The sequence below is a fragment of the Cyclopterus lumpus genome, chromosome 2 (genome assembly GCF_009769545.1).
Source record: "Cyclopterus lumpus isolate fCycLum1 chromosome 2, fCycLum1.pri, whole genome shotgun sequence".
Lineage (NCBI taxonomy): Eukaryota > Metazoa > Chordata > Actinopteri > Perciformes > Cyclopteridae > Cyclopterus > Cyclopterus lumpus.
Window position 1 is genome coordinate 10,956,153 of NC_046967.1, and position 23,263 is coordinate 10,979,415.

The 23,263-nt window shown below is 44.9% G+C and overlaps 1 protein-coding gene across 1 annotated transcript; it reads left to right on the plus strand.

The window, feature by feature from the left end:
- Positions 1–1,510: 1,510 nt before the first annotated feature.
- Positions 1,511–22,020, plus strand: LOC117742451 (potassium voltage-gated channel subfamily H member 8-like). The gene is made up of 15 exons (XM_034549830.1): positions 1,511–1,586; positions 9,788–10,021; positions 10,101–10,232; positions 10,555–10,700; positions 11,215–11,473; positions 12,200–12,357; positions 13,319–13,526; positions 14,103–14,483; positions 14,595–14,794; positions 15,514–15,763; positions 17,159–17,373; positions 20,351–20,625; positions 21,006–21,115; positions 21,257–21,309; positions 21,391–22,020. The coding sequence occupies exons 1-15, from the start codon at positions 1,511–1,513 to the stop codon at positions 22,018–22,020; spliced, it is 3,327 nt and encodes a 1,108-aa protein (XP_034405721.1).
- The last annotated feature ends 1,243 nt before the right edge of the window (positions 22,021–23,263 follow it).

The window sequence follows — 23,263 nt, forward strand, 5'->3', positions numbered from 1 at the left end:
AGTGTTTCGCTACCACACTCGCTTCAGAACTTACTTACCGACTGATAAATAAGCTACAAACTTTACCTGCAAAGTATGAACAAAGAAGTGCAACGTTTTCCTCTGAATTGTGGTGAGAATGAGTGTGAAAGTGTCTCAGGATTTGTGTTTGGAGACAGATTTTGTGTTTTTCTAACCAATTGTTGTGCTAGAGTGACTCCTGAGGTTTTATAGTGTTAGCATTTCACAATTTTCATATGTTTTAATGCATTTAATTAATTAAGAGTCGATTAAAACGTCCAACTGCCGAGTGCACATGCAGCTTTTTAAAGGTTGCAGAAGGATAAAACAGCGTGCGTTAAATGTAATGACAGGTGGGAAATACAGGAGCAGAGCTGCAAAACAGATTACCTGTAACAAACAGAACTCCAGGGACGCTTTGAGATTAGACCAAATGAGATATGCTTGACTGTCCCCATGGGGAAACTTATGGGCTCAGCATCACCGCATCATTTGTCTCCAGCAGCATCTTTGCACTCGTTTGATGTGTTTACATGGTTTTCTATTTACAGGTTTGTGGCAAATTAATATCTTCAGGAGTAGTAAGCAAATAGCTGTGAAATAGACATTATAAAACTAAGCAAGATGCCAAAGACAGGAGCGTATATATGTATTGATTGGTGGGGATGCAACATCTTTATTTACATCCATCAATGCATCAATGCATCAATGCATCAATGCATCCTTCCATCCGTCTGTCCATCCATCCATCGGTCTCTACTGTGAAAAACCATGTGAATTCCTCTCATGCAGAACACTCTTCACATGTGAAATACTCACATAAGTGCATCCACATGTGGCTTTGGAACAAATCACCTGTGGAATATGATATATGAATGAATGAATTGATCACAATCTTCATCATAATTATTGAATCTTTTGTGCAACCTGATAAAAGGCTTAAAGTGTGAGACATGGCATGACAGAGCTGGATATGTTAATTTGTAAGAAGAAGAAAAACCCAAATAAAGACAATATAATAATTTAAAACAGACATTCATCCCAACCTCTGCGGCTGTGAGGTGAAGAGAGGCTGGTATGTGTTCAAAAGATAAGAGAGAGAGAGGTGGGGGTGCACATTGGAAATAGAAGGAGAGAAAAAAAAGGAAAGAGAGTGAGAAAGCGAGGAAGAGAGAAGGAGAGAGGGAAGGGGAGGAGGAGAGGGGAATTGCTTTGCAGTACACCCGTGCGTAAATGTGACCATCCTCGCCGTGGTTCCTGTCTCCCTCCATCCCTCCGTCCTCTCCCCTCCAGCGGCTCCTCTCTCCTCCTGGTAGCCGGGATCACCTGCGCGGTGGTCCGTGGTCAGTGTTGGACCGTGGAGTCTCGGGTGTCTCGGCTCGGCGCCCTCCTCCAGGGGTTAGGAGGAGCGCCGGGGACCTCGTCCAGGTTCCTGCCGGGCTTCGTGACCCCCGCCGCGGAGAGCCAAGGCTCCGAGCGGCGAGAGAGACGCGGCTCGACCCGCTCTCGGATGCCGGTGATGAGGGGTCTGAATGCGCCGCAAAACACCTTCCTGGATACCATCGCCACTCGTTTCGACGGGACCCGTGAGTACATCTGTTATCTCCAATCCCTTCATTTCATGCGTGCGCAATGGAGCTCTCAAACTGTGTATTCAATCTGACTGGTCTCACTCTGAAAATACAAAGTCCCCCAAAGACCTGCGAAGTACTGCAAGAGGATTGAGGCCACTTGAAGACATAAGCATGCTGATACTGAATGAATGAAAGCAGACCCGACTAATGTTTAACCATTCATAATTCATGAATGTACGTATACCCTAACACTGAGTTTCAAGATCGATTAACCGTATAGTCTACTGGTCCTTTCAGAGGATATAGAAAGATGGTGGAAGTCGACTGAGACATTTCATTGTTTTTTTCTTTTCTTTTACATTGAATTTACCCTTCAATATTTGAACCTGCCTCAATGCCAGTAAACCTGAGTAAAGACTGCATTGTGTCAATCAATGCTATAACTCAGCAGATCAATACAAGTCGAAGGCATTGATTTGAGCAACTGAGAACTGTCAATCAATCGTTCTCAGACGTTAAAAGCAATTTCAATTACTATCTTAGACTCCTTCCAAGAGACTGGTGCTGGAAATGATTTTATATTTAAATCTGGATATGATTTAAATATTTCAAACCCTTACATCACCTGAACTCCTTTAACTCTGACGTTCATTTTCTTAACTACAATCATCACAGTAATACAGCCCCACATAGTTGTCTTTGACAAGCGATCAGAAGTGTATCCAAACTTATTATTTACCAGAATCCTACATATCAGTCTGCTCATGCAAACCTACACACAGAAATGACAATCAATATGCAAACTGCAGCTATTATAGCTTAACGCTGTTGCGTAACAAAAGGCGCAAACTAACAACACTCGGCAGCAGCCAGAATGTGTGGATGGAGCTGAGATGCGAGGAATCAGAGCGGGCTCTGTCTATCTTCTGAAACGGAGACGTAAGTCCAGAAGCGTTCCCGCTGCGAGGCTCTGCACATGTTTCGATGCTGTGGAAGAATCTGTCGTATACGCTGGGATTCTTTGGCGTCCGCATGCATTCGATGCGCCCTGCGTGTCCCCCGAAGGCAACGTTTCACAAGATAACATTAATTAAATTAGAATGTTTCATTTGGGGTTGGCGGTGACGAGCTCTGCTCTAATCGGAGAGTGCAACAGTGTGCAGGCCGGCTGCAGGAGAGCCGTGAGGCACGAGGAGGGGCCGCTTACTAGTGGTCTCTGCAGCAGTTTACAGTTAAAGAAGGATTCTTCTATCAATCACAATCTGAACCATCTTTGCAGTGAAGGGATGTATGCATTACTGCATGGACATAATGGGTACATGTCCATGGGCCCTAAGCGTCAGGGCCGCCCTGACCTTTGGCCCCAAAACGTCACTCAAAGAGACGCAAACTATTCAGGAAGAGACTCAAAAGGACCACAAACGACTCCGTAGAGACACAAAAAGACTACAAAGAGACCAAAACCACTACAGCATGATACAAAACAACCACAGTAGCGACAAAACAACCATATAATACAAAAAAATAACAACAAAAAGACCAAAACTACCACAAAAGCGGGTTAAACAACTATAAGGCCTAGTGCCTGACTCATATAGCTGGTGGGGCCTTGTACATGTCTGTGCCCAGGGGGTCCATTGTTTCATAATACAAGTCTGGAAAGATGCTCACGTCAAGTTCTTCATTCATGATAACATTGTTGCTCCTAACCTCTTGCAGGCCCTTGGTAAAAAAAGAACACAGCGGGAGGATTTTAATGAGGAGCATCCAAATATCCCTCCAACATGTGCATAGTTGTGTGCGTGTGTGTGTGTGTGTGTGTGTGTGTGTGTGTGGCGCTGAAAGGCCAAGAAAGTGTGTGCATGTTGAGAGCTGGAGCGGTTGAAAAAAAACAAACCTGAATCACGTGCAAAAACACAGCGAGCAAAACTGACTGGGAAAGATGCGTGATGCCATATTAATTAATCACGCTAATGACTAACGACTCCAAGCGATGGCGAAGGAAAACAATGCAGGTTGAGAGATGCCAAGTCTGAAGCGTCGCTTGGAGAAACACTGGGACCAAACCTTTGTTGTGTTTGTTATGCTGCACGCTTAATAACAGAATAACCAACATTATGGTGAATTTTCAAAGCGCTAAAAGCCAGCTGAGCAGAATTGTGTTTTCTGGTCTGCAGCCCGGGATCTTCCATCTCCGCCATACAACTTTAATGCAGCACGATAACCGTGGGCACTCCAGGGAAATCTCTCTATATTTTCTTCTTACTAGCAGTGGAACGCCTCAGCCAGAGGCAGATTTTTTTAACCCTGAGATATATCTTAATACACTGCGTGCATATTTACAAAAAGTCCCAGATTATAATTAATCACTGAGGGACGGCAATGTTGTTGGGTCGACGTTGTCCACGCTGAAGTTCTATTGGAAGGCTCTGAAACGTTGTACAGACATGGAGGACGAAGACAAGCTATATGGCTGTAACTCAGGTTTATTTATCCTCAGAATAATTCATAGCCTTTTTTTAAAAGTAAAATGTCATACAACAATGTCCGATGCCATTACAAACGCATATACTATGTGTGGGGCCATGCGGTGTGACTGGGCTCGGACGTGTCTTCATGCTCTAGTAAGAATTAGTGTACAGAAGTGAGCCAATGAGACAGAAGAGTGACCTCATTGTGACAGATTTTGGTGTTTTTGTTCTGGCTGTAAAGTTTGGAAGATGATGCAGAGAGAACGGTGTTTACAAAGAAAACGCATCAAAGAAGGAACCTTCTGAAACCTCAGCGTTCCTCTCCTTATGGTTTTCAGTATGCTGTTTTTGTTATGCTTTGATTGTGCATGCGCCAGGTGTGGTGGGATTTAAGGACAGGAGCTTTGCGGGGCCATAAAACAAACATGTGCTGCACATGCATGTGTGTTTGGCTTTCATTCTGCACGTCGCTTTCAGTGTTACCGGCCACCGGGGTTCCCTTAGCTGCTCAGGGGCTGAGTCGGAGTGGTTTTGTAGTTTCAGCTCGCGCGCTATTACACCTGGATTGGAGTGTGGATGTGACAGGCCTTGCATAGTGCCTGGGGAATGTGCATAAAATGAGTACAACAAAAGGAAAATAAGAACACGGCTTAGAGCCGGAGCAGGAAGGAGAAAGATGTAGCGCAGAAGGACCGCTTCTGGGGAAACCAGATTGTGTCTTCTGGGGGTAAAAATTGCTCATGTAAGTGTGGGGCCGACCACTTTATATGCGGAACACTGTAGCCCCTGCACACAGTGTGGAAGCCCAGAGCATCGCACATCCAGGTGCAAGGATACGGGGCTACATCCCTTCTATATTCACGATATTCAAAGTGCATGATGTAATCCTGTGCTGCCTTCACATGAACACTCTCAGTTTAGTAGGAAATATCCACAAGCTTTTGAATAATATCAATAGAAACGTGTCCACCAAAACGGCAACAAGGAGCGATGATTATCCGCGCACGGTTGTGGTAAACCGACGTAATAAATCAGAATATTGTGCGTCTGGAAACGACAAACAGATGAGTCACATGGCCAGAGAAGCCCACTCCTACAGAGAAATCAGAAAACAAGGAACACAATGTCAGGCAGAACAATGAAGTGAAACAAGCGAGTCCTGTTTTTTCCCGACGTGACGGTGCCCCAGTGCACACAGCCAGGTACACAAAGGAATGGAGCGAGACCTGAGCTCAACCCATCTGAGCTCAACCCATCCCACGCAATCCAGAGGCTCAGCGGGAGAAAACACCTGAAGCCGGGTTCTAGAATGTTTTGGAAAAGCATCCACAGAAGAGTTACGGCAGCATATTCTAACATTCAAGAATACAATATGAGCTTCCTCTTTTTTTTAAAAAGCATTCTTCCAAAAGCTTCAGAGGGTCAGTAATACGATATGAAAGCACTACCCCTCGTTTTATGCAAAATGTGCTCACTGCTCACATATTCTTCTATTCCACCAGTTAATCGTCTCGAATTTTACGATTTTCTTTCGTTTTCCGGGAGGAGTGATTCATGCAATCGATCCTATTATATCCTGTCACACTCTCCGGCATGCGTCATTCTCGTGTGGAGAATCGCGGGCCGCCTCGCTCCACTGCCTCCTCGCAGGCAACACCGCCGCCGGCGATGTCACTACGAATCCATCTGGCTGTCGATGACCAACGCGGCCTCGCACTTGTTGCGTCTCGTGCCGCGTTGGTATCACGGTTGCACGCCGAGCAGCAAAAAAAACAAACAAACAAACAAAAAGAAAGAAAAACAGCTTCACAAAATGTCGTTCTGATGTGTTGACCTTCACTGTGGGTGTTTAGCTTAGCATGAAACAGGCTAGCCTGACATTTAAAGCTCTGCATCTTGTGTGTTTAATCCGCCCAATAACCAAAGTGTATCAACAAGTTGGTCTGGCAAGGACTTCCTGCAGTCATAAAACACAACTTGAGTATTTTTACTTTGTCTGATTTATGTTTGAAAAGGGCCAGGCTAGCTGTCTTCGTGCTAAGCTAAGCTAGCTGTCTCCTATTGTCCTCTTTATTGTTAGAATTTTGACTGCAATTTGCAAGCTAGCTTCAAATAGCCTGTTAAGCTCCACCTACTGAGGTTTACCTTGACCAATGAGATTACTTCTGCCTCAGCGGCATGTGTGAATGTGTATAAATCTGAAACCCCACACTGTATCACTTTATGTGGCGGGACATCATTTTATTAGCATCATTTGCATCGTTGCGATTCATAACTTGTTGGGAAATGCGTAACTTCCCATGATCCTCCTGTTTGTGCCTGATTGGTGTTTCAATGCGGTTTGGACCAGAGCATTTACACTGAACGTGCTTTATTAACGCATGCATTATTAAATTTCATTGTCCCCGGGTTCGTCTTCACGCAATAACCTTCTCTGTGTCGCAGTGAATTCCTCTCTCGCTCAGTCGATCCCTCATTGAATCACTTGCTCGCCTGCTCTCTTGTCCTATATTGCTCCCATTCTTCAAAGTGAGCGCTCCAGTCCTCCAGATTCATATAAGCATGGACTTTAATGATCCCACTGGAATGAACACCTTGGCTGCGTTCGTCACCGATCGGACTTATTCCAGTTTCATAATGAATCATTCGAGATTGTCCCCATGAATCAGGCTGTCAAACCTTTTGTTTGCTCATATTGTGGCAATGACAGACCGTGCGCTCACGTGCATGCTTTGACTTCAGCGGCACAGACCAGCGTCTTCACGGGAACCATTTGACATGATCTTATAGTTGGGAAATTAAGTTTAAATTGATTGCGATAGACAGAAATGTGGCATGAATGTGGCAGAAAAAAAGGAAGTGGAGTTTATTTGTGTTGCCGAAAATGGCAGAAGATGGGAAATATTTTAGATGGTTTGGAGGCAGAGAGGTGGGGGAGGACACATGGGTCGAACAAAGAAAAATAAAAGATGATTAGAAGGGAAACAATAGGGGGAGATGAAGAAGAAGAAAAGATGAAGCGAATATCGTAGAAAAGCAGCAAGCATCTTAAAATCTCCCCTGAGGTGAAGCTCTTCAAAGACCAGAATAACTCTGAAGCCTTTCAAAGGGCAGAAACGAAACATAAAGTGAGAATGAACACCGTGGAGAAGAGGAAAAAAAGAAAGACGTGCATGAAATTTAAATTATGTTTTCTTCGAATTAAGATGATATCTTTGTGAAATTCTGGGGGACGACCCCATGGTTGACTAAAGAATGTTGTCTGCATGTTAAGTGCAACAAAACCGTAACAGCTCCCAACTGAAACATATTCCTGCTGCCTTAATAATAATAATAATAATAATACTGTTGTTAGCATTTAACAACTATACCACTTATGAGGTGTTGAGGGAGCGTTTAAATAAGTGTTATGATAAAAAAAAAGGCACTGCAGCTCTGCATTCACATACAATGTGGATGCTTTTATCTGCATTTATATGCATTTATGGTAAAACTTGTATTTATTTAATACTACTACTAATAATAATGATAATACCAATAATCGTAATAATAAGGTTATTAATTTTAGCACAATATTGGCGAGTGATATGACGTAAAACCGCCTGAGTGTTTGTTGTGAGTGTTCAGTTGTCCTACTTTTGAGATGGACCCTGAAGCGGTTCTGTACCGGAAGTACACTGATACAAGTGATTATGAGAAGATGTATATGTAACACAATTAAATCTATGATATTAACAATGAACATGTATGTTTTTTTTATCTCTACATGAACGCTTCTAGTCCTGGACTTGAGTTGTATTGTTTAAATGCACACAACACACATTTTATCAAGTAGTCGACAAAGAACAGCGAACTGAACTTCAAGGTAAGAATAAAGCTAGCTAACTGTTAGCAATGTAGAGTGAGTTGGTTAAACAGTCTTTACATGTTAGCAAGTGACCTTAAACTACCGTTAGACGTAACCTTGTAAAATAATGTTTTTTTTAAAACCCTGAATTGTCCATTGATGTTTAGCTAGCGAATGTCCAGCTAGCTAATGTCCAGCTAACCTAATAATGCTCGGTCATGCCGGTGTTACGGTTTAAGTAGCGACCGTGTTAACTGGCGACTTTGAACCGTTGTTGTCGTAGTTGTTGAAAACAGTAACGTTAGCTGGCTTCGTGAATGCCGCATTGTTTAATATGTATGGTATATATTATTATGTAAATGAGAGGGGTTGACACTTCATTACAAAATTAAACCGAGCTGCATTCACGAGGACCGCTATACGTGAAAAGTCGCCAGTTAACACGGTCGCCTGTTAAACCGTAACACCGGGAGAATGTCCATTGATGTTTAGCTAGCTAATGTCTAGCTAGCTAATTAACAGCTAACCTAATAATGCTCGGTCATGCCAGTGTTACGGTTTAAAAAGCGACCGTGTTAACTGGCGACTTTGAACCAACGCGTCCGTTGTTGTCGTAACCTAGTTGTTGAAAACAGTAGCTGCATTCGTGAATGCCTCATTGTTTAATTTGTATGGTATATATTATTATGTAAATGAGAGGGGTTGACACTTCATTACAAAATTAAACCGAGCGGCATTCACGAGGACCGCTATACATGAACAGTCGCCAGTTAACACGGTCGCCTGTTAAACCGTAACACCGGGAGAAGAACCTGTTGAGCCTGTACAGAAGGAAGGGAGTTTACCCAGATGATTCATGTAGATAAATGGCAGCCTCTTTTTTTTTTTAAACTAAAATAAAACTAAAAAGTTAAATTATGTGCAAGTATGTAGGTCTTCAAAATAATTCCTGCAGATACCCCGTTTTATTCTGTTTTTGATGTTTTACAGATTTTTGATGATGACGATGCTGCCGCTGTCCAAGTCTAGCAAATTACTACATTTGTCCTTAACATCTTTGTTATCTGCGCTTTAAAGTCAGCTCAAATAGTTGTTGTTGCCCAGGGCTGGACAATATTTTCTGTGGAATAATATGTGCATGTTATTACATTTATATGATGTGCAGAGAATAAACGGTTTCAATTTGATAATTTAATGGCTTTTTCTATAACTGAACACATAATTTTTCTAACAAATGTATTATAACATGTAATAACTTGATATGATATGTCACTAAAAATATCTTGCTTGATCTACTTAACCAAATCGAGGCAACTTTTTGCATAAAATTGTTATGGAGAAGAAGCAAAGCAAAGCTTAATTACTCAATATTTTGGACGTAACACATTTTTTATTTTAATGTATATCTAACTTCATTTTGTAGGTTAAGTCAACTGAGTTTTGCAAGTAAAGTGTACTACATTTTTCGGATTACGTTACTTGACTTTTCAACTAAAGTCAACTTAATTTTGTAAATTAGTTTGTAAATTTAAGTTCGCTTTACTTGAAAAGTCAAGTTGACTTCACAAATTAGGTTGACTTTACTTGGAAAATTGATTGCATACAAATAATTAAGTAATTCATTCCAGCTTTCCTTATTCTATGTAATACATTTATGCAAAAAGTTGCCTTTTATTAAGTAGATTAAGCAGGATATTTTTATCAGTGTAGTTTTAATTCAGTAATCCTCTCGGGTCACCAACAGGTCAAAGTTAATAGTATTTCTGGAGACTGAAACACCATCAAGCATCCCAAGTTCTCACTGTGGTCTTCAGAAAGCTCGCCATTTAAATTCTTAATCATGCTTTATCCTCCCTCCTGTCCTTATTACCTTCCCACGTTTCCCCTCCAACCAGACAGCAACTTTGTCCTGGGGAACGCTCAGGTCCAGTCCCTCTATCCCATCGTCTACTGCTCCGATGGCTTCTGTGAACTGACCGGCTTCGCCCGCGGCGAGCTGATGCAGAAGAGCTGCATGTGTCACTTCCTGTACGGCTGCGACACCGGCGATCGCCTCACCTCGCAGATGCAGAAAGCCCTGGATGAACGTCGGGAGTTCAAGACCGAGATCGTTCTGTACAAGAAGAGCGGTGAGGGCCGGAAGATTTAGTAAAGTGTAATCGGTCGGGTGTATCCTTGAGTCAAACCTGACGTCTTTTCTTTGAGCAGGCTCCAAGTTCTGGTGTCTGCTGGACATCGTGCCCATAAAGAACGAGAAGAGCGAGGTGGTTCTGTTCCTGGTGTCACACAAGGACATCACAGAAAATAAGGACCTGGACCATGGCAATGAATCTGACACCGGTGAGAGGAGAAGGAGGCATTTTCCAATTCCACTATAATTCACATGAAATGATCCAATAGAGGCTTTTGCACCCGGGGCACGAATACATCAGACATGATATTATGAAGCTGGTTCTGGGAAACAGAATAACAGATTCTGCTTTTTCAGCAAAAAAACACACTTATTTTCTAAATGAATCATAAATCATTCATACGTTACAGTTATACTAGATCTAAGTTCGTGGAGCCACGGATTCGTTTTCAACGGCGGCTTTTTGCCACCACGTCTCTCTCTCTCTCTCTCTCTCTCTCTCTCTCTCATTTTGTTTCCTTGTGTTTTTAGACGAGGAAACCGGCCTGGAGGTCCACCAGATCAGCCGCCCTCCGGGTTTGAACATGGAGCGCCGCCGCAGCCGCGCCGTCCTCTACCAGCTGTCCGGACACCTCCAGAAACAGGACAAAACCAAGAGCAAGCTGAAGATCAACAACGTGAGCCTTGGTTTTTCTGGCAATACCCTTCGGTTATAGTTAGGATTTTACCTCCTCTGTGGAGAATAAAGATTATTCGGCGTCAGCAGATTAGTTTTACACACAGGGGCAATTTGCCTTTCCAGGCTTCATCTGCAACACAGTAAGTCAATAAGACTAAAACTTGTAAATTCAAGCACTGGGATGAGACTAAATGGGCCCCTGGCAGTGTGATCTTAATGACCTACGACCTTGGAGGGAATAAACTAGCCGTATTTGGGCGCTCCGGTGCACATGCAAGTATGACCAATTAGTTATGTGGAGTTATGTGGAATTCAAAGCATGCAACGTCTCAAATGAAGTCTTGAATAATATTACTCTTCCGACAGTAGCGGTGCTGCTAATGGTAATAAAATATGCATGCTGGCTGGTGGGGATATTCTCAAATTAATTATTGATACATTCATATATAAAATATATCAGATATGTCTTTATCAATCATTTCTGTGTGTCTTTCCACTCGCACCACATCCAGAGTCTTCTGGGAGGCAATGCCAACCCGGTCCCGGAGTACAAGGTGGCGGACGTCCAGAAGTCTCGTTTCATCCTCCTTCACTACGGGGCGTTCAAGGCCGGCTGGGATTGGCTGATCTTGTTGGCCACCTTCTACGTGGCGGTCACCGTGCCCTACAACGTCTGCTTCACCGCGGTGGAGATACGAGAGGACGGCGCCTCCGCAGCGCGTAACCCGCCGAGCGTCAGCGACATCTTGGTGGAGATACTGTTCATCATCGGTAAAGCGTAAAAATATTTTATTTCTTTTTTCAGTATCAGAGGAATAAACTATATCGGGCTTTAGCTGCACAGGCAATACTTTGTTAGTTAAATAAGCGTATACATGTTTTGTCCTTTTCATGGAATTTATCGACAATAAGAAAGAATATCACTTGTTCTTTAAGTCACGCGGCTTGGGTCCTTTCTATTTCTCAACTCTTCTTCTCTCATCAGTTTGAAGGGAATCTCCTTTCCGGTTTACATAATCCAATCAAGCAGCCCTTAAACCACCACTCCTTCTCTCTTAATTGGCCCAGTTAGCTGCACCGGCATCTGCAATTCCTCCAGACGCACGAGAGCCGTATGCTAATTCATCCTCCTTAAAGGATCTCCACCTCCTCTACTTTATTTCTACCATGCCCTCTCTGCTCTGACAACCGAGTCCACTAATCCCGCCCGAGGAACCTGGATCAGTGTTCCCTGTATATCTGTAGGTTAGCCAGATGGGTACAGATAGGACTGTATTGACTGCAAAAACATTTAGTTTGTACCTGAAATATTCTTAGACAGAGTGTCAAATATTACATTTGTAGGCCTCGGAGTAGATATGGGAATCAGGATGCATAACTTTAAAGGAGTAGCTTGATTTCTTGGGGGGGGGTGAGAAGATTTATAGCTCTCAAAACAGGAAGTAACATTTATTAGAGGGACGCAACGTGTTGATTAGTCCGACCTTGTGTGCCCAGATATCGCGCTGAACTTTCGCACCACCTTTGTGAGCACCTCCGGCCAGGTGGTGTACGACGCCCGCTGCATCTGCATTCACTACGTCACATCCTGGCTGTTCGTGGATCTGATCGCCGCCTTGCCCTTTGACCTGCTCTACGCCTTCAATATCAGCGTGGTGGGTCTCTCACACACACACACACACACACATAATGTCCTTCTCTCATCAATAACACTCTCCTGCTGTTCGACTCTCGCGCGACGTTAATTTAATAACTTATGCTGCATAGATGAGAAACTAAGAGCCATAGTAACCAAATACATTTTTTTTTTTATCTTTTGACTTTTTGTTCCATCATTTCCTGAAATCGTGCTCTCAGTATTTGCTGTTGTGGCTTCAAGGCAAGAAGACCGAGAGTCTGAGCTCCGACAAGAAACTCATTATTAGGCAACCGGTAATTAAACTGTACGCTGAGGACAAATCACAGACGGAAACAAATAGATTAGATGGATGATGTAGATTGCAGAGCTGTGAAACAGATACAGCACGATAGATACCAAGGAAAGTGTTAATTATTCATTATTAATTATGTTCATTTGTTTTCCGACACTTCTTCACCTTTTGCTTGACAACAGGTCACGTGATGAGCTCGCCGTTGTGTCTGCTACTGAATTAAATTCCCCCCGAATGGATCCATATCCAGATACTTAGAGAATTAAATCCTGATGTGATTTATCGTGATGAAACCAGAGCTGGTTTCAATTAACACACCGCTTATTGGGCACTGAAACGAGCAGGAAATTGCAAGTGCAGTAAATACAGAGGTTAGGGAGGAGATCAATAAATAGATGATGTTCGATCAGGCAATTCTTACCTCAGGCAGACCACAGGGGATTTTCCCCATTCCAGGATGATAATGGCAGTGATTTCCTCTGAATGGATTCTGTGGTAAAGGCTGTGAATGAAAGTTTTTCGGGTGTTCTGAAGTATTTTCTTTATCCCATTTGAGCTATACTCACTGTCACGATGTGTGATTTAAATTCTCAGTGTGCATGGGAGATTTCTAATTGGTTCCAGATGGGAAACTTTGAAGATTATACACAACATTCATACCTTTTTAAACTCCTCTCTCTCGCAGAACTTCGGGGTTCACCTGCTGAAGACGGTGCGCCTCCTCCGCCTCTTGCGCCTCCTACAGAAGCTGGATCGTTACTCCCAGTACAGCGCCGTGGTCCTCACCCTGCTCATGTCCACGTTCGCCCTACTCGGCCATTGGATGGCCTGCGTCTGGTACTTCATCGGACGCAGCGAGATCGAAAGTAATAGCCCCGCCTCCTGGGATATAGGTTTGTGTCTTCATGGCAGAATCTTTATACAGGATATACAGGAAAAGGCCTCCACTGTAGTACACGTGCACACCTGTACATATGGGACGGCGACGGCTCAGTGATTCCCAGAGGCTGCGATGTTCATCACAGTTCACCAAGGAAAATGTTGTCCTGTACATGAAATCATATTCACGTCTGCCATGCCGGTGTTGACGTGCCCTACTCTTTCATCTGGCTAATTAAATGTCAAAACCTCGACACGTATTGATTACATACGGCCTACTTAATCAAATCCCTTGAACAAAGTCAAGTTTAAAACCAGCCGATATCCATCGCAATGGTGTTTAACAACCGAGAATATAATAAAATGGTAATAAAATGGTGGTAAAAACACAAGACGCGCAGACACATGTAGAAACCGTTTGCACCATCACGTGTAGATGCAAATGAAAGCTGACATTTTCTGGCTTGTACCAGCACTGAAGTGATTAATCTGCCCTTCCAGCCGTGTCACCGCTGCCAATGAAGCCTTCTAGTGACGGCGATCTAACGAGGGATCTCATTAAACTGACAAACTCGTACTCTTCCCACCAGGCTGGCTCCATGAACTGGCCAAACGCCTGGGAACGCCGTACTTCCTGGCGCCGCTGACCTCCCTGTTGGGAGTCTCTGATTCGCCTCAAGGCACCGTGACTGCAGCGCTGACCAATTACAGCCAGTGGAACGGCTCTGGGTCGGAGCCGCTGAGCGGGGCGGCGGGTCTGCTGGGCTCGAACCAATGGAACGGCAGCAGGGCCAGAGCGAGGACGCCCGGCGGCTCGGGGACGACGCTGAGCGGCGGCCCGTCTGTCAGGAGTTCCTACGTGACGTCGCTGTACTTTGCTCTGAGCAGTCTGACCAGCGTGGGCTTCGGCAACGTTTCAGCCAACACGGACTCCGAGAAGATCTTCTCCATCTGCACCATGCTGATTGGAGGTGGGATGAACACCAAAAGCACCTTAAACTGCTCATGGACACACGGCACAGATAACGGAACGATGGCGGAAGTCTTTTTTTATCGAGTCTGTCTGTTCTGTCTGTCTGCAGCGTTGATGCACGCTGTGGTGTTTGGAAATGTGACCGCCATCATCCAGAGGATGTACTCACGCCGCTCCCTCTACCAGACCCGCACCAAGGACCTGAAGGACTTCATCCGGGTGCACCGGCTGCCCAAGGCCCTCGAGCAACGCATGATGGAGTGTTTCCAGACGACCTGGTCTGTCAACAACGGTATCGACGTCAGCGAGGTAGGAGGGTCTGAGCACATGTGATTGAATGTCTTTGTGAACATTTGATGTTACTCTACCGGGATAATCTATTTCTGAAATTGTGCGTCCGTTCCTTTAATGGTTATATGACCTTTTGTGGCTCTGATTGACCTTGTCAGTAACAATGGAATCAACCAAAATAGAAAGTCTGAATCAGGCGACGTGACAAGTCCACAGAGAAGACCAAAGAAACGGCTCAAAGTCACTGAGAGGATTTCGGTTTTGTTTTGGGTTCTATGAAACGGGGGAATGGGGGCAGCTATCTTAATTTCATGGATTAATGACTTCATAGACACTAAACTGGCTCTGGAAGTGTTTTACCCTGGCTTTAAACGGAGATAATCCCCTTTTTAAAGAGATAACATGATGGGGGACAGACACTAATGCGTTAAGGTAATAACCAACAACTTTCCATTGCAAAGACTTTTACTTTGGGTCTTAAAGTGTGAATGCTCAATAAATACTACAGTGTAGTGTTGCTGTAATGAATGACATTTAAGTAACTGTGCAAAGTAAAAACAAACGTCATGCATGTATTAGTTAGTTGCGACTGTGGGGAAAGTGAAAGGTTTTATTTCGCCTGTTCCCTCCACCTTCCCACACAGTCGCATTCAAATGATGACACACAAAGGGAAGACTAATAGAGGGAGTCATAGAAATGAAATAGTGCTTTGTGTATCTCCTCGTTCCCTTCACAGCTACTGAAGGACTTCCCGGATGAGCTGAGGGCCGACATCGCCATGCACCTGAACAATGAGCTGCTGCAGCTGCCGCTGTTTGAGTCGGCCAGCAGGGGGTGTCTGCGCTCCCTCTCCCTCATCATCAAGACCTCCTTTTGCGCACCTGGGGAGTTCCTCATACGGCAGGGCGACGCCCTCCAGGCTATCTACTTCGTATGCTCCGGCTCCATGGAGGTACTGAAGGACAACACCGTGCTGGCCATTCTCGGTAAATAACAAATAATGCATAATAATATACAATGCTATACACACCCCATATCATATATTGAGATTCAGCACCACGGACAGCACCCTGCTCCGTCCTTCACGCTAACTCATGAGAGACCTGCTCAGAGCCAGGTTAAATAAGCAGGTGAGCACATCAATGGCCTCTTGCTTGTGGGGGGCAAAGCTTCCTGTTGGACCTGCAGTCCGAGTGAGTCATTTCGCTACCTGAATCACGAAGGGCTTCTCTGCCTTGGACTCCAAACCGTAGAAGCCCTCCTAGATTCCGGCAGTGAAGTGACTCAGACTCCGCCGTCTACGTCCAAGTGCATGCGAGAAGAAGAAGAAGAAGAAGAAGGTGTACAAGCTAACATGCTAGTACAAATTCTAGCTCTGTTTTTAGTCTCTACCAACTCCCGAGGAAAATATATTTCTCTTCAGCCGACAAATACTCTGCAGTGGGTTTACTACATATCATTATTATCTGTGGCTTAACTTAAATTACATAATAATGTAGTCTGTCTATATAACAAAACATGTTTTTGACTAATAATAATAACATAAGAGAGCAATAATTGCAATAAGAGAGCATTGTCCTTCAACACGCACACCGACACTCCTTCCTTTCTGCAACGCATCGATGAAACAGAATACAGGAACACAAACAGCTCTGGAATCAGTTCATACAAAGCAGTGGGAGCAAATTGGCAACAGCGTTTCTTCACATTAGTAACCGGTGTAAATAATGAAGTTACTGCTGTCGATAGAAGGAACTCATTAGCATGTTGACACACACACACACACTTTTCTCCAACAGACATCCAAGCGCTCTCTTGTGCCTCGTTTCTTGCCTCCCGTTTTCTCCGTCTCTCACACACACACAAATAGTTTTTGGCATTGCCACAATGGATTTACAGCTGTGGAGAAAGCAGCGCAGAATAATACAAACCTTCTGTTGTGTTCACTACGCCGACTGTATAACACAATTATGCTCAACCTCTCTGCTCTACGGTGCGTTATTCTTTATAACTGCATGGGGTTGAGGGTGTTATTCCATATTTTGGGGGTGGTTGCGCTCTTTAAGTGCGTCAGGATAGTGTAGTTCTTCCTGTAGGCTGAAACTAGTGGTGGAATAAGTATTAAGATCCTTTACTAAAGTAAAAGTACTAATACAACAATGAAAAAAAGTTCCTTCTTTTGAAATCATACGTAAGTAAAAGTGCAGAAGCCGAAACGTGTTATTTAAGCGAACATTTAAAAAACAATGGCAATGCTTAGTTTGTCCTTTTCAGAATGCATGAACATGCACTATAGAACATATTGTCGTGAGTTAAATGCATCTCCCGATGCATTGTGGTCATGTCAACTCTCAGGTTGCATGTGCATCTCTGCTCTCCAGGTCGGGGCGACCTGATTGGCTCCGACTGTCTGACCCAAGAGGAAGTGATTAAGACCAACGCCTGTGTGAAGGCCCTGACCTACTGCGACCTACAGTACATCAGCCTCAAAGGCCTCCGCGAGGTGCTCTGCCTCTACCCCGACTACGCCCAGAAGTTCGTCACCGAGATCCAGCACGACCTGACGTACAACCTCCGGGAGGGGCACAACACCGAGGTACGAGAACGGCGAATACGCTTTTCGGACCTGTCCGAGCATGTGTGACGTGAAGCTGCCGCCGCTTTGGTTAAATGCGAGTACGTCGGCGAGTTAGGGACAAATAAACACATTTAAGGTGTCAGGAAAGTGACGCATTGTCCATGAAATCCATCCACTTATCCGGGTCTGGGTGGAAGTGGCAGCAGGCTCCTCCTGAGGGATACGAAGATGTTCATGTAGTCCCTGCAGCATGTTCTAAAGGATCTCCTCTCAGTGCAACATGCTGTGAACATCCCTCGGAGCGTGCCTCTTTATCCCCGCCCCCTGCCTGGTGATGCAAACCCCTCCCACAAAATACCAAGAAAAAGAAAATAGTGGAGTAAACGTTAGGTTGTTTGTGGGGGGGTTTATTATTTGTAAATGTATTATGTATTATACCACATTGCTAAACATATAATCATCTCATCTACATCTTCTAAATGCCTTTTAAGAAAACTCTGGGCGAGAGTCCTTCTGTTTTTTTATGATTAGACTCAGCTGTGACCTCCTCCAATGCCAGAGTGATGCACTTGAAGGGGGATTAGCCATCTGGACTGGGAGTGAGGAAGAAGAGGCGGCCTCTGCTTGAGATTCAGCCAACAAATAGAGACATGAGCTAAACATGGGCGATTCAGATGCCAGGCATTTACAGATGGATCTCAGCTGTAGCGTACACATGAATAACCAGCGTATATACTGGATATATGACTCATTTTCACTGTGAGTAAGTAGAGGTCCAAGAGAAATACCAGGGGACGAGACCCTAAAGCGGCATGACAGATATTTAAATAGCACTTCACTGACTTCCTATACATTTTGACAGTTCATTGCCAATTTCATATCTAGTCTTGAGAAAAAATTGACTGTAAATACACTTAGTGTATTGTCCGTTAAATTTTTTTAGATAATAAGCAGCTTATCTATAAAAATGAGTAAAGAAAAATGAGCAGATGCAGGTAAATAAAAGGTAACAAAGAGTGACGTTTGCAGCTCGACTGTCAAGCCTCACTTGGCATATTTTTTTATGTTTCCATCCGATTTTCAAGCGCTAAAGCAAATGTTAAATGACACAAAAACACTATTTAAATTGGTTGTGCTTCACAAAAAAGAAGCTTACTGATCAGAGAGTAGCGTATGAATATAATCTGTCAACAAAGAAAGCTGAAGTGTCAATAGGGCTGTGTATTGTCATCTAACTAAAATAGAAAATAGTGCTTATTTTACGACTTAAGAAGGGAGTAATATGCAACAATACAACATTATTATGGCTGCTCTGAATGTTCTTTGTCTCATCATGTTGGGAATATCGACAACGACTTACTTTCCTCTCCTCTCTCCTGCTTCTCTTCTCTCCTTTTCCCATCATTTCTCTTGCCTCTTCTCCAACTGTTTCTCTTGTTATTGATCCTGTATCCCAATACAGGATCAATAACAAGAGAAACAGTTGGAGAATGCCTCTGGCATTCATGAATTTATCCTCCCCATCTCCTTTCACTCCTAAATATTCAGTCCTCCAAAAGTAGTTTGAAGAGGGGGGAGGGGGGGGGGGATTGGTTGTCATGGTACCATGTTTGATTTCAGCTGCGTAGCTGCTCCCTTTCTGTTGTCTACTGTACAACTGACAGGAATTGTTGACATCTTGGGACGCTTGTTTACTTGTTTACTTTGTCTGTTAGTTATGTGCAAAGCTTGGAGCCGGGAGACGTTGCTCTAGCCACATTTAAAAAATAAATAAATAAATCATATGCACATCACCCACACACACACACACACTTATAAGCAGGCAGAGCGACATCAGTTGTGCATCCTCCACTGAGCGCGGCGTGGGACTAAAAATAGCGCCGTCAGAGAAGAGGGGGGGGGGGGCAGGTCATCCCCTGACTGGATAAATATAGAACAACATCCAGATGGAGACGAGACCAGAAAACATCCGGATGAAAGGAAGCTGCAGGGGGGGGGGAGAACCTCTGCGACATTTGCATTCACATGCCCACACACACACACACACACACTCTCACGCACACACGCGTGCACGCTCACTCTCATGTAATATACATGCTGCGTTGATAATATGTTGGCCCATTTCACATGTGCAGTGACCATATTTCAACATCCCTCGCATGCAACTCTTTCTCTACGCCTGCAAACACACGCGCATAATTGGCTGATGCGGTTATAGTGGCATGCTGCAAATCAAGGGTGCCACGTGCAGAAGCTCACACACACACACACACACACACACACTGAAATTCAAAACATTCGCTTCTCCGCTGGGTACCTTTCAGGCAAAACCACTGCTAAAATTAAACCTCTGCGATCTAAAAATACCAGCCGGGCACGTGAGCCAAAGACAGGATGGGGGAGACAACAAACAGAGGGGAGAGAAGGGGAAGGGTGGTGGCAACGTATGTGTGTGTGTGTGTGGGGGGAGAGAGAGAGAGAGGGAGAGAGAGAGAGGACAGGGGGAATGGGATTTGTTTGCCAGTTTTTTAATCAGCTTTAAATTACAGAGAAGATGCCGTGAATATAATAACCTTCAAACGGCCACCAACGACAATCTGACTGCAGGGCTTTTACTTTGAAAGGACCATCTGTTAAGATGCCACTTGTTAGGAATCATAAAGATCCACAAAGGTTAATTTTCCAGCAGAGATTATAGAAATCCTTCGGAGGAGCTGAATGTCTTTGGGAGTGAATGGCGCTTGCTTTGCTTTTGAATGAGTGTCTGAGGGGCTGAATGGATACCAGCAGCACTGCAGCTATTGTGAATGACTGCTCACACTAAGGGATGCTCTGTGGCTCAGCAGCGCCCCCACCTGGTCACAGCGTGAACCGCAACATTCCTGACATGAATTGAAGAACTGCACACTAAAAAGCAGGTTTTAAGTGTGTACTGTGTTCCCACTGGAAAGGCTGCAAACTTATCCTGCACACTTTTTTTTCCTCCCCTCCTCAGGCAGACTGCGAGAGCAACGGAGGCATCGTCAAGAAGCTTCCGTCCATCAAGGAGGTGGAGGAGGGATCGGGGTCCGAGGGCGAGCACTCCCCTCTCCCCAAGATGCCTCCCCTGGGCAGGCTGGGCCGGGGGCTGCGCTCCCCGCTGCGCTCCCCTCTCCGCTCCCCGCTGCTGCCGCCGAGGGCCTTCAGGGCGGCGAGCGGCCACACCCGGCCCGCCAGCCTGCAGATCCCCGTGGTGAGCTTCAGCTGCCTGCAGCCGGACCTCGGCCCCCGGTGAGGAACCGCGCATTGACCCTTTATGAATTATGGCATTATTCATGAACACACACACATGCATGGAGTCCCCTGGAGAGGTGAGGGAGCACAAGAGCGTGCATATCTTTGATCAATCTGCTCATGCGAAGCCGACTTTACAGTGTTACATTAATGAGTTCTCTTTTTAAAGGATCTTAATCAGGACACTGGAGATGAGAAACAAAAAGGGTTTTGTCTGATTAGGTTATTAATAGCTTTGCAGCCTATCTGACAGTTGCATACCACAGAAGAAGAGGCTTCATACTGCTCTTGGATTGGATGAATGAGTTGTGTTTGGAGATTAAACCATGTCCAGGTTTGTGGAATACAGAGACTCACTCCTTCCCGTTCGTCCTCAGGTTTGTCGATGGGATCGAGGCAGAAAACCAAAGTGGTTCAGCCCAGAATTTTGACTTTTCTCCCAGTGCAACTCAGAGGTTCCTCCCCAGCCCTGATTTAGCTGCCCCAGGTTAACACACACACACACACACCTCCAGATATCACACTGGACGGTCTGCAGAGCTGCAAAGACTAATTTTGAATGAATCGCCAATTTATTCCTATTGCTCTCTTTCGTGAGTATTAAATGTATTTCTGCATATGTCCGCAGGCGCCCATGAAGAGGATGACACTATGCAGACTATCGCAAAGCTAAAACATGAGGTAACGCTCATCATACCTTGAGGTATCACAGAGAAGAACTGTAATTTATAAATGTTTGACCTCTGACTCTCGTCCCTCCAGATGAGCGTCCTCTCCCGCCAGGTGACCGCCGTCAGCCAGGAGCTGCAGGAGATGACGAGCCTTCTCAAGCCCCTCTTCCACAACCCCTCCATGCTGCTGATACCCGGCGCCGTGACTCCGCCTGCCAGCGTGTCATCCCACAGCTGCTCCCCGGCACCACCCTTCCTCACCCACCGTGCACCCGTGGACCGTTCGGACGATCAATCCGTGCCGGGGCCCGAACCGCCCTCTCCACCCTCCCGCAGCATCAGCTCCCATCATCCCCCGGTCGCTCATCGCTCAGCTCCCCCATCACTCAACAGCTCTCCCCATGAGCACACAGTGGTGCCACATCCCTCCTCATCATCCTCCTCCTCCATCCCTTCTCTTTCTTCGTCAAGCAACCCGTCATCCATCACTCCCCTTTTGGTAGACTTATCAGGACCCGATGGTGAGCACCCACAATCCCGTCTCCACTTCCTGTCCCAGCCTGAGTTCACATCCCGGTCTTATCCCCTTTCCCAGCCCCTCCTCCAGCCCTCCGGCATGACCACAAACCCTCGAGGACCCCTCCTGAACCTGCAGCAGGTGAAGTGGGGCGAGCACGCCGCCCAGCTCAGCTTCATCAACGAAGGACGGCCCTCGGTGTGAGAAGGGACCGACCAGCATGCCGCACAACTTACTGCATGACAAACATTTGTCCAAAGGTTGGCATGTGAGTTCAAAATGTAAATACATCGATTTTAAACTATTACAAGCGATGATCATGAGCACCGGCTGTATGCAGATCTGATAATAAAATAGTTTTGTTTTACAGTTTCATTTGGATTTGATTGACAGGATAATAAACTCCTTTCATAGTTCATTATACAAGCAAACTTGACGAGTTTAGCTCACTAATTGGTTCGACTGGACAGTTTATTGCCCTCGTGCTCGACACTCGGACTCAATGACGACAACATACTTTACATTTGATTCGGTTTTATTGGAGCCATCAACGACCATAAGCAGCCAATGAAAAGGTGGGAGGAGAACGACACCGGGCTGCCGGTACCTGCTGGAGTACCAGGCGAGTACCGCACGCCGGTGGCCTCGTAGAAGACCCACCGGCCTCCCAGCGCCCTGCAGGGGTGCACCTCCCTCCAGTGGAAGGTCTCCAGCGTGGAGGGACGGCCCTCCGGCCGCTTCAAACACCCCCGACCCTCAAAGTCCACTTTGACGTAGATCTGGATCTTGAAGGAAACGGAGAGAGGTGGGTTTAGAGGGATGTGGTGCACATATGGATGGGAGGGGCTGACTGAGAGGGTGCCTGGTGGAGAAGTGCAGTGACACGGTAGGTTTGAACTAAAACTAAAATCAGTTCGAAGAAGTAGTTCAGTCCGATTTTTAGCCATTTTTCCACAAAATCTCTTGAGAAATGAGCTTTGAAATCTCAAAACAAGAGAAAACTGATTTCTTTACTTTGTCGCAACATTTGATGATTATGTAAATGTTAAACTGTTCTTCTCATTCACTGAGAGAACAAACTAAACTATACATGCATCTCAAACTGCAGTTCATCAAACGGCCACTAGGTGTTGGTGTTGCTTCACCTTTTCTTTTCCCCATTAATCTTGAACTCTTCTCTGCAATGCAACTCTATGAGAAAAACAACAAGATTAATGCAGCTATAAAAAACACTGCTGGTAAATTAATATTTATTGCTTTCAAAACTTTTTACTGGCTTTTTCTTCATTTTCAAGACACTTAACCTATTAATTAAAAGTCACTTATAATGAACAGGATCTAGCTTTATATAATAAAATAGAAATAATGAAGGAATTCAAATTATTATGTAACTGTCTACACACTTTAGGTCAGATGTGAGGCCATTACTCACCTGCCATTCCCATTG

Coding starts and splice junctions, on each gene's coding strand:
- LOC117742451 (XM_034549830.1), top strand. CDS start 1,511: ATGCCGGTGATGAGGGGTCTGAATGCGCCGCAAAACACCTTCCTGGAT. Junction 14,484..14,594: donor CTGCACCATGCTGATTGGAG/GTGGGATGAACA, acceptor GTCTGTCTGCAG/CGTTGATGCACGCTGTGGTG. Junction 21,310..21,390: donor TCGCAAAGCTAAAACATGAG/GTAACGCTCATC, acceptor TCGTCCCTCCAG/ATGAGCGTCCTCTCCCGCCA.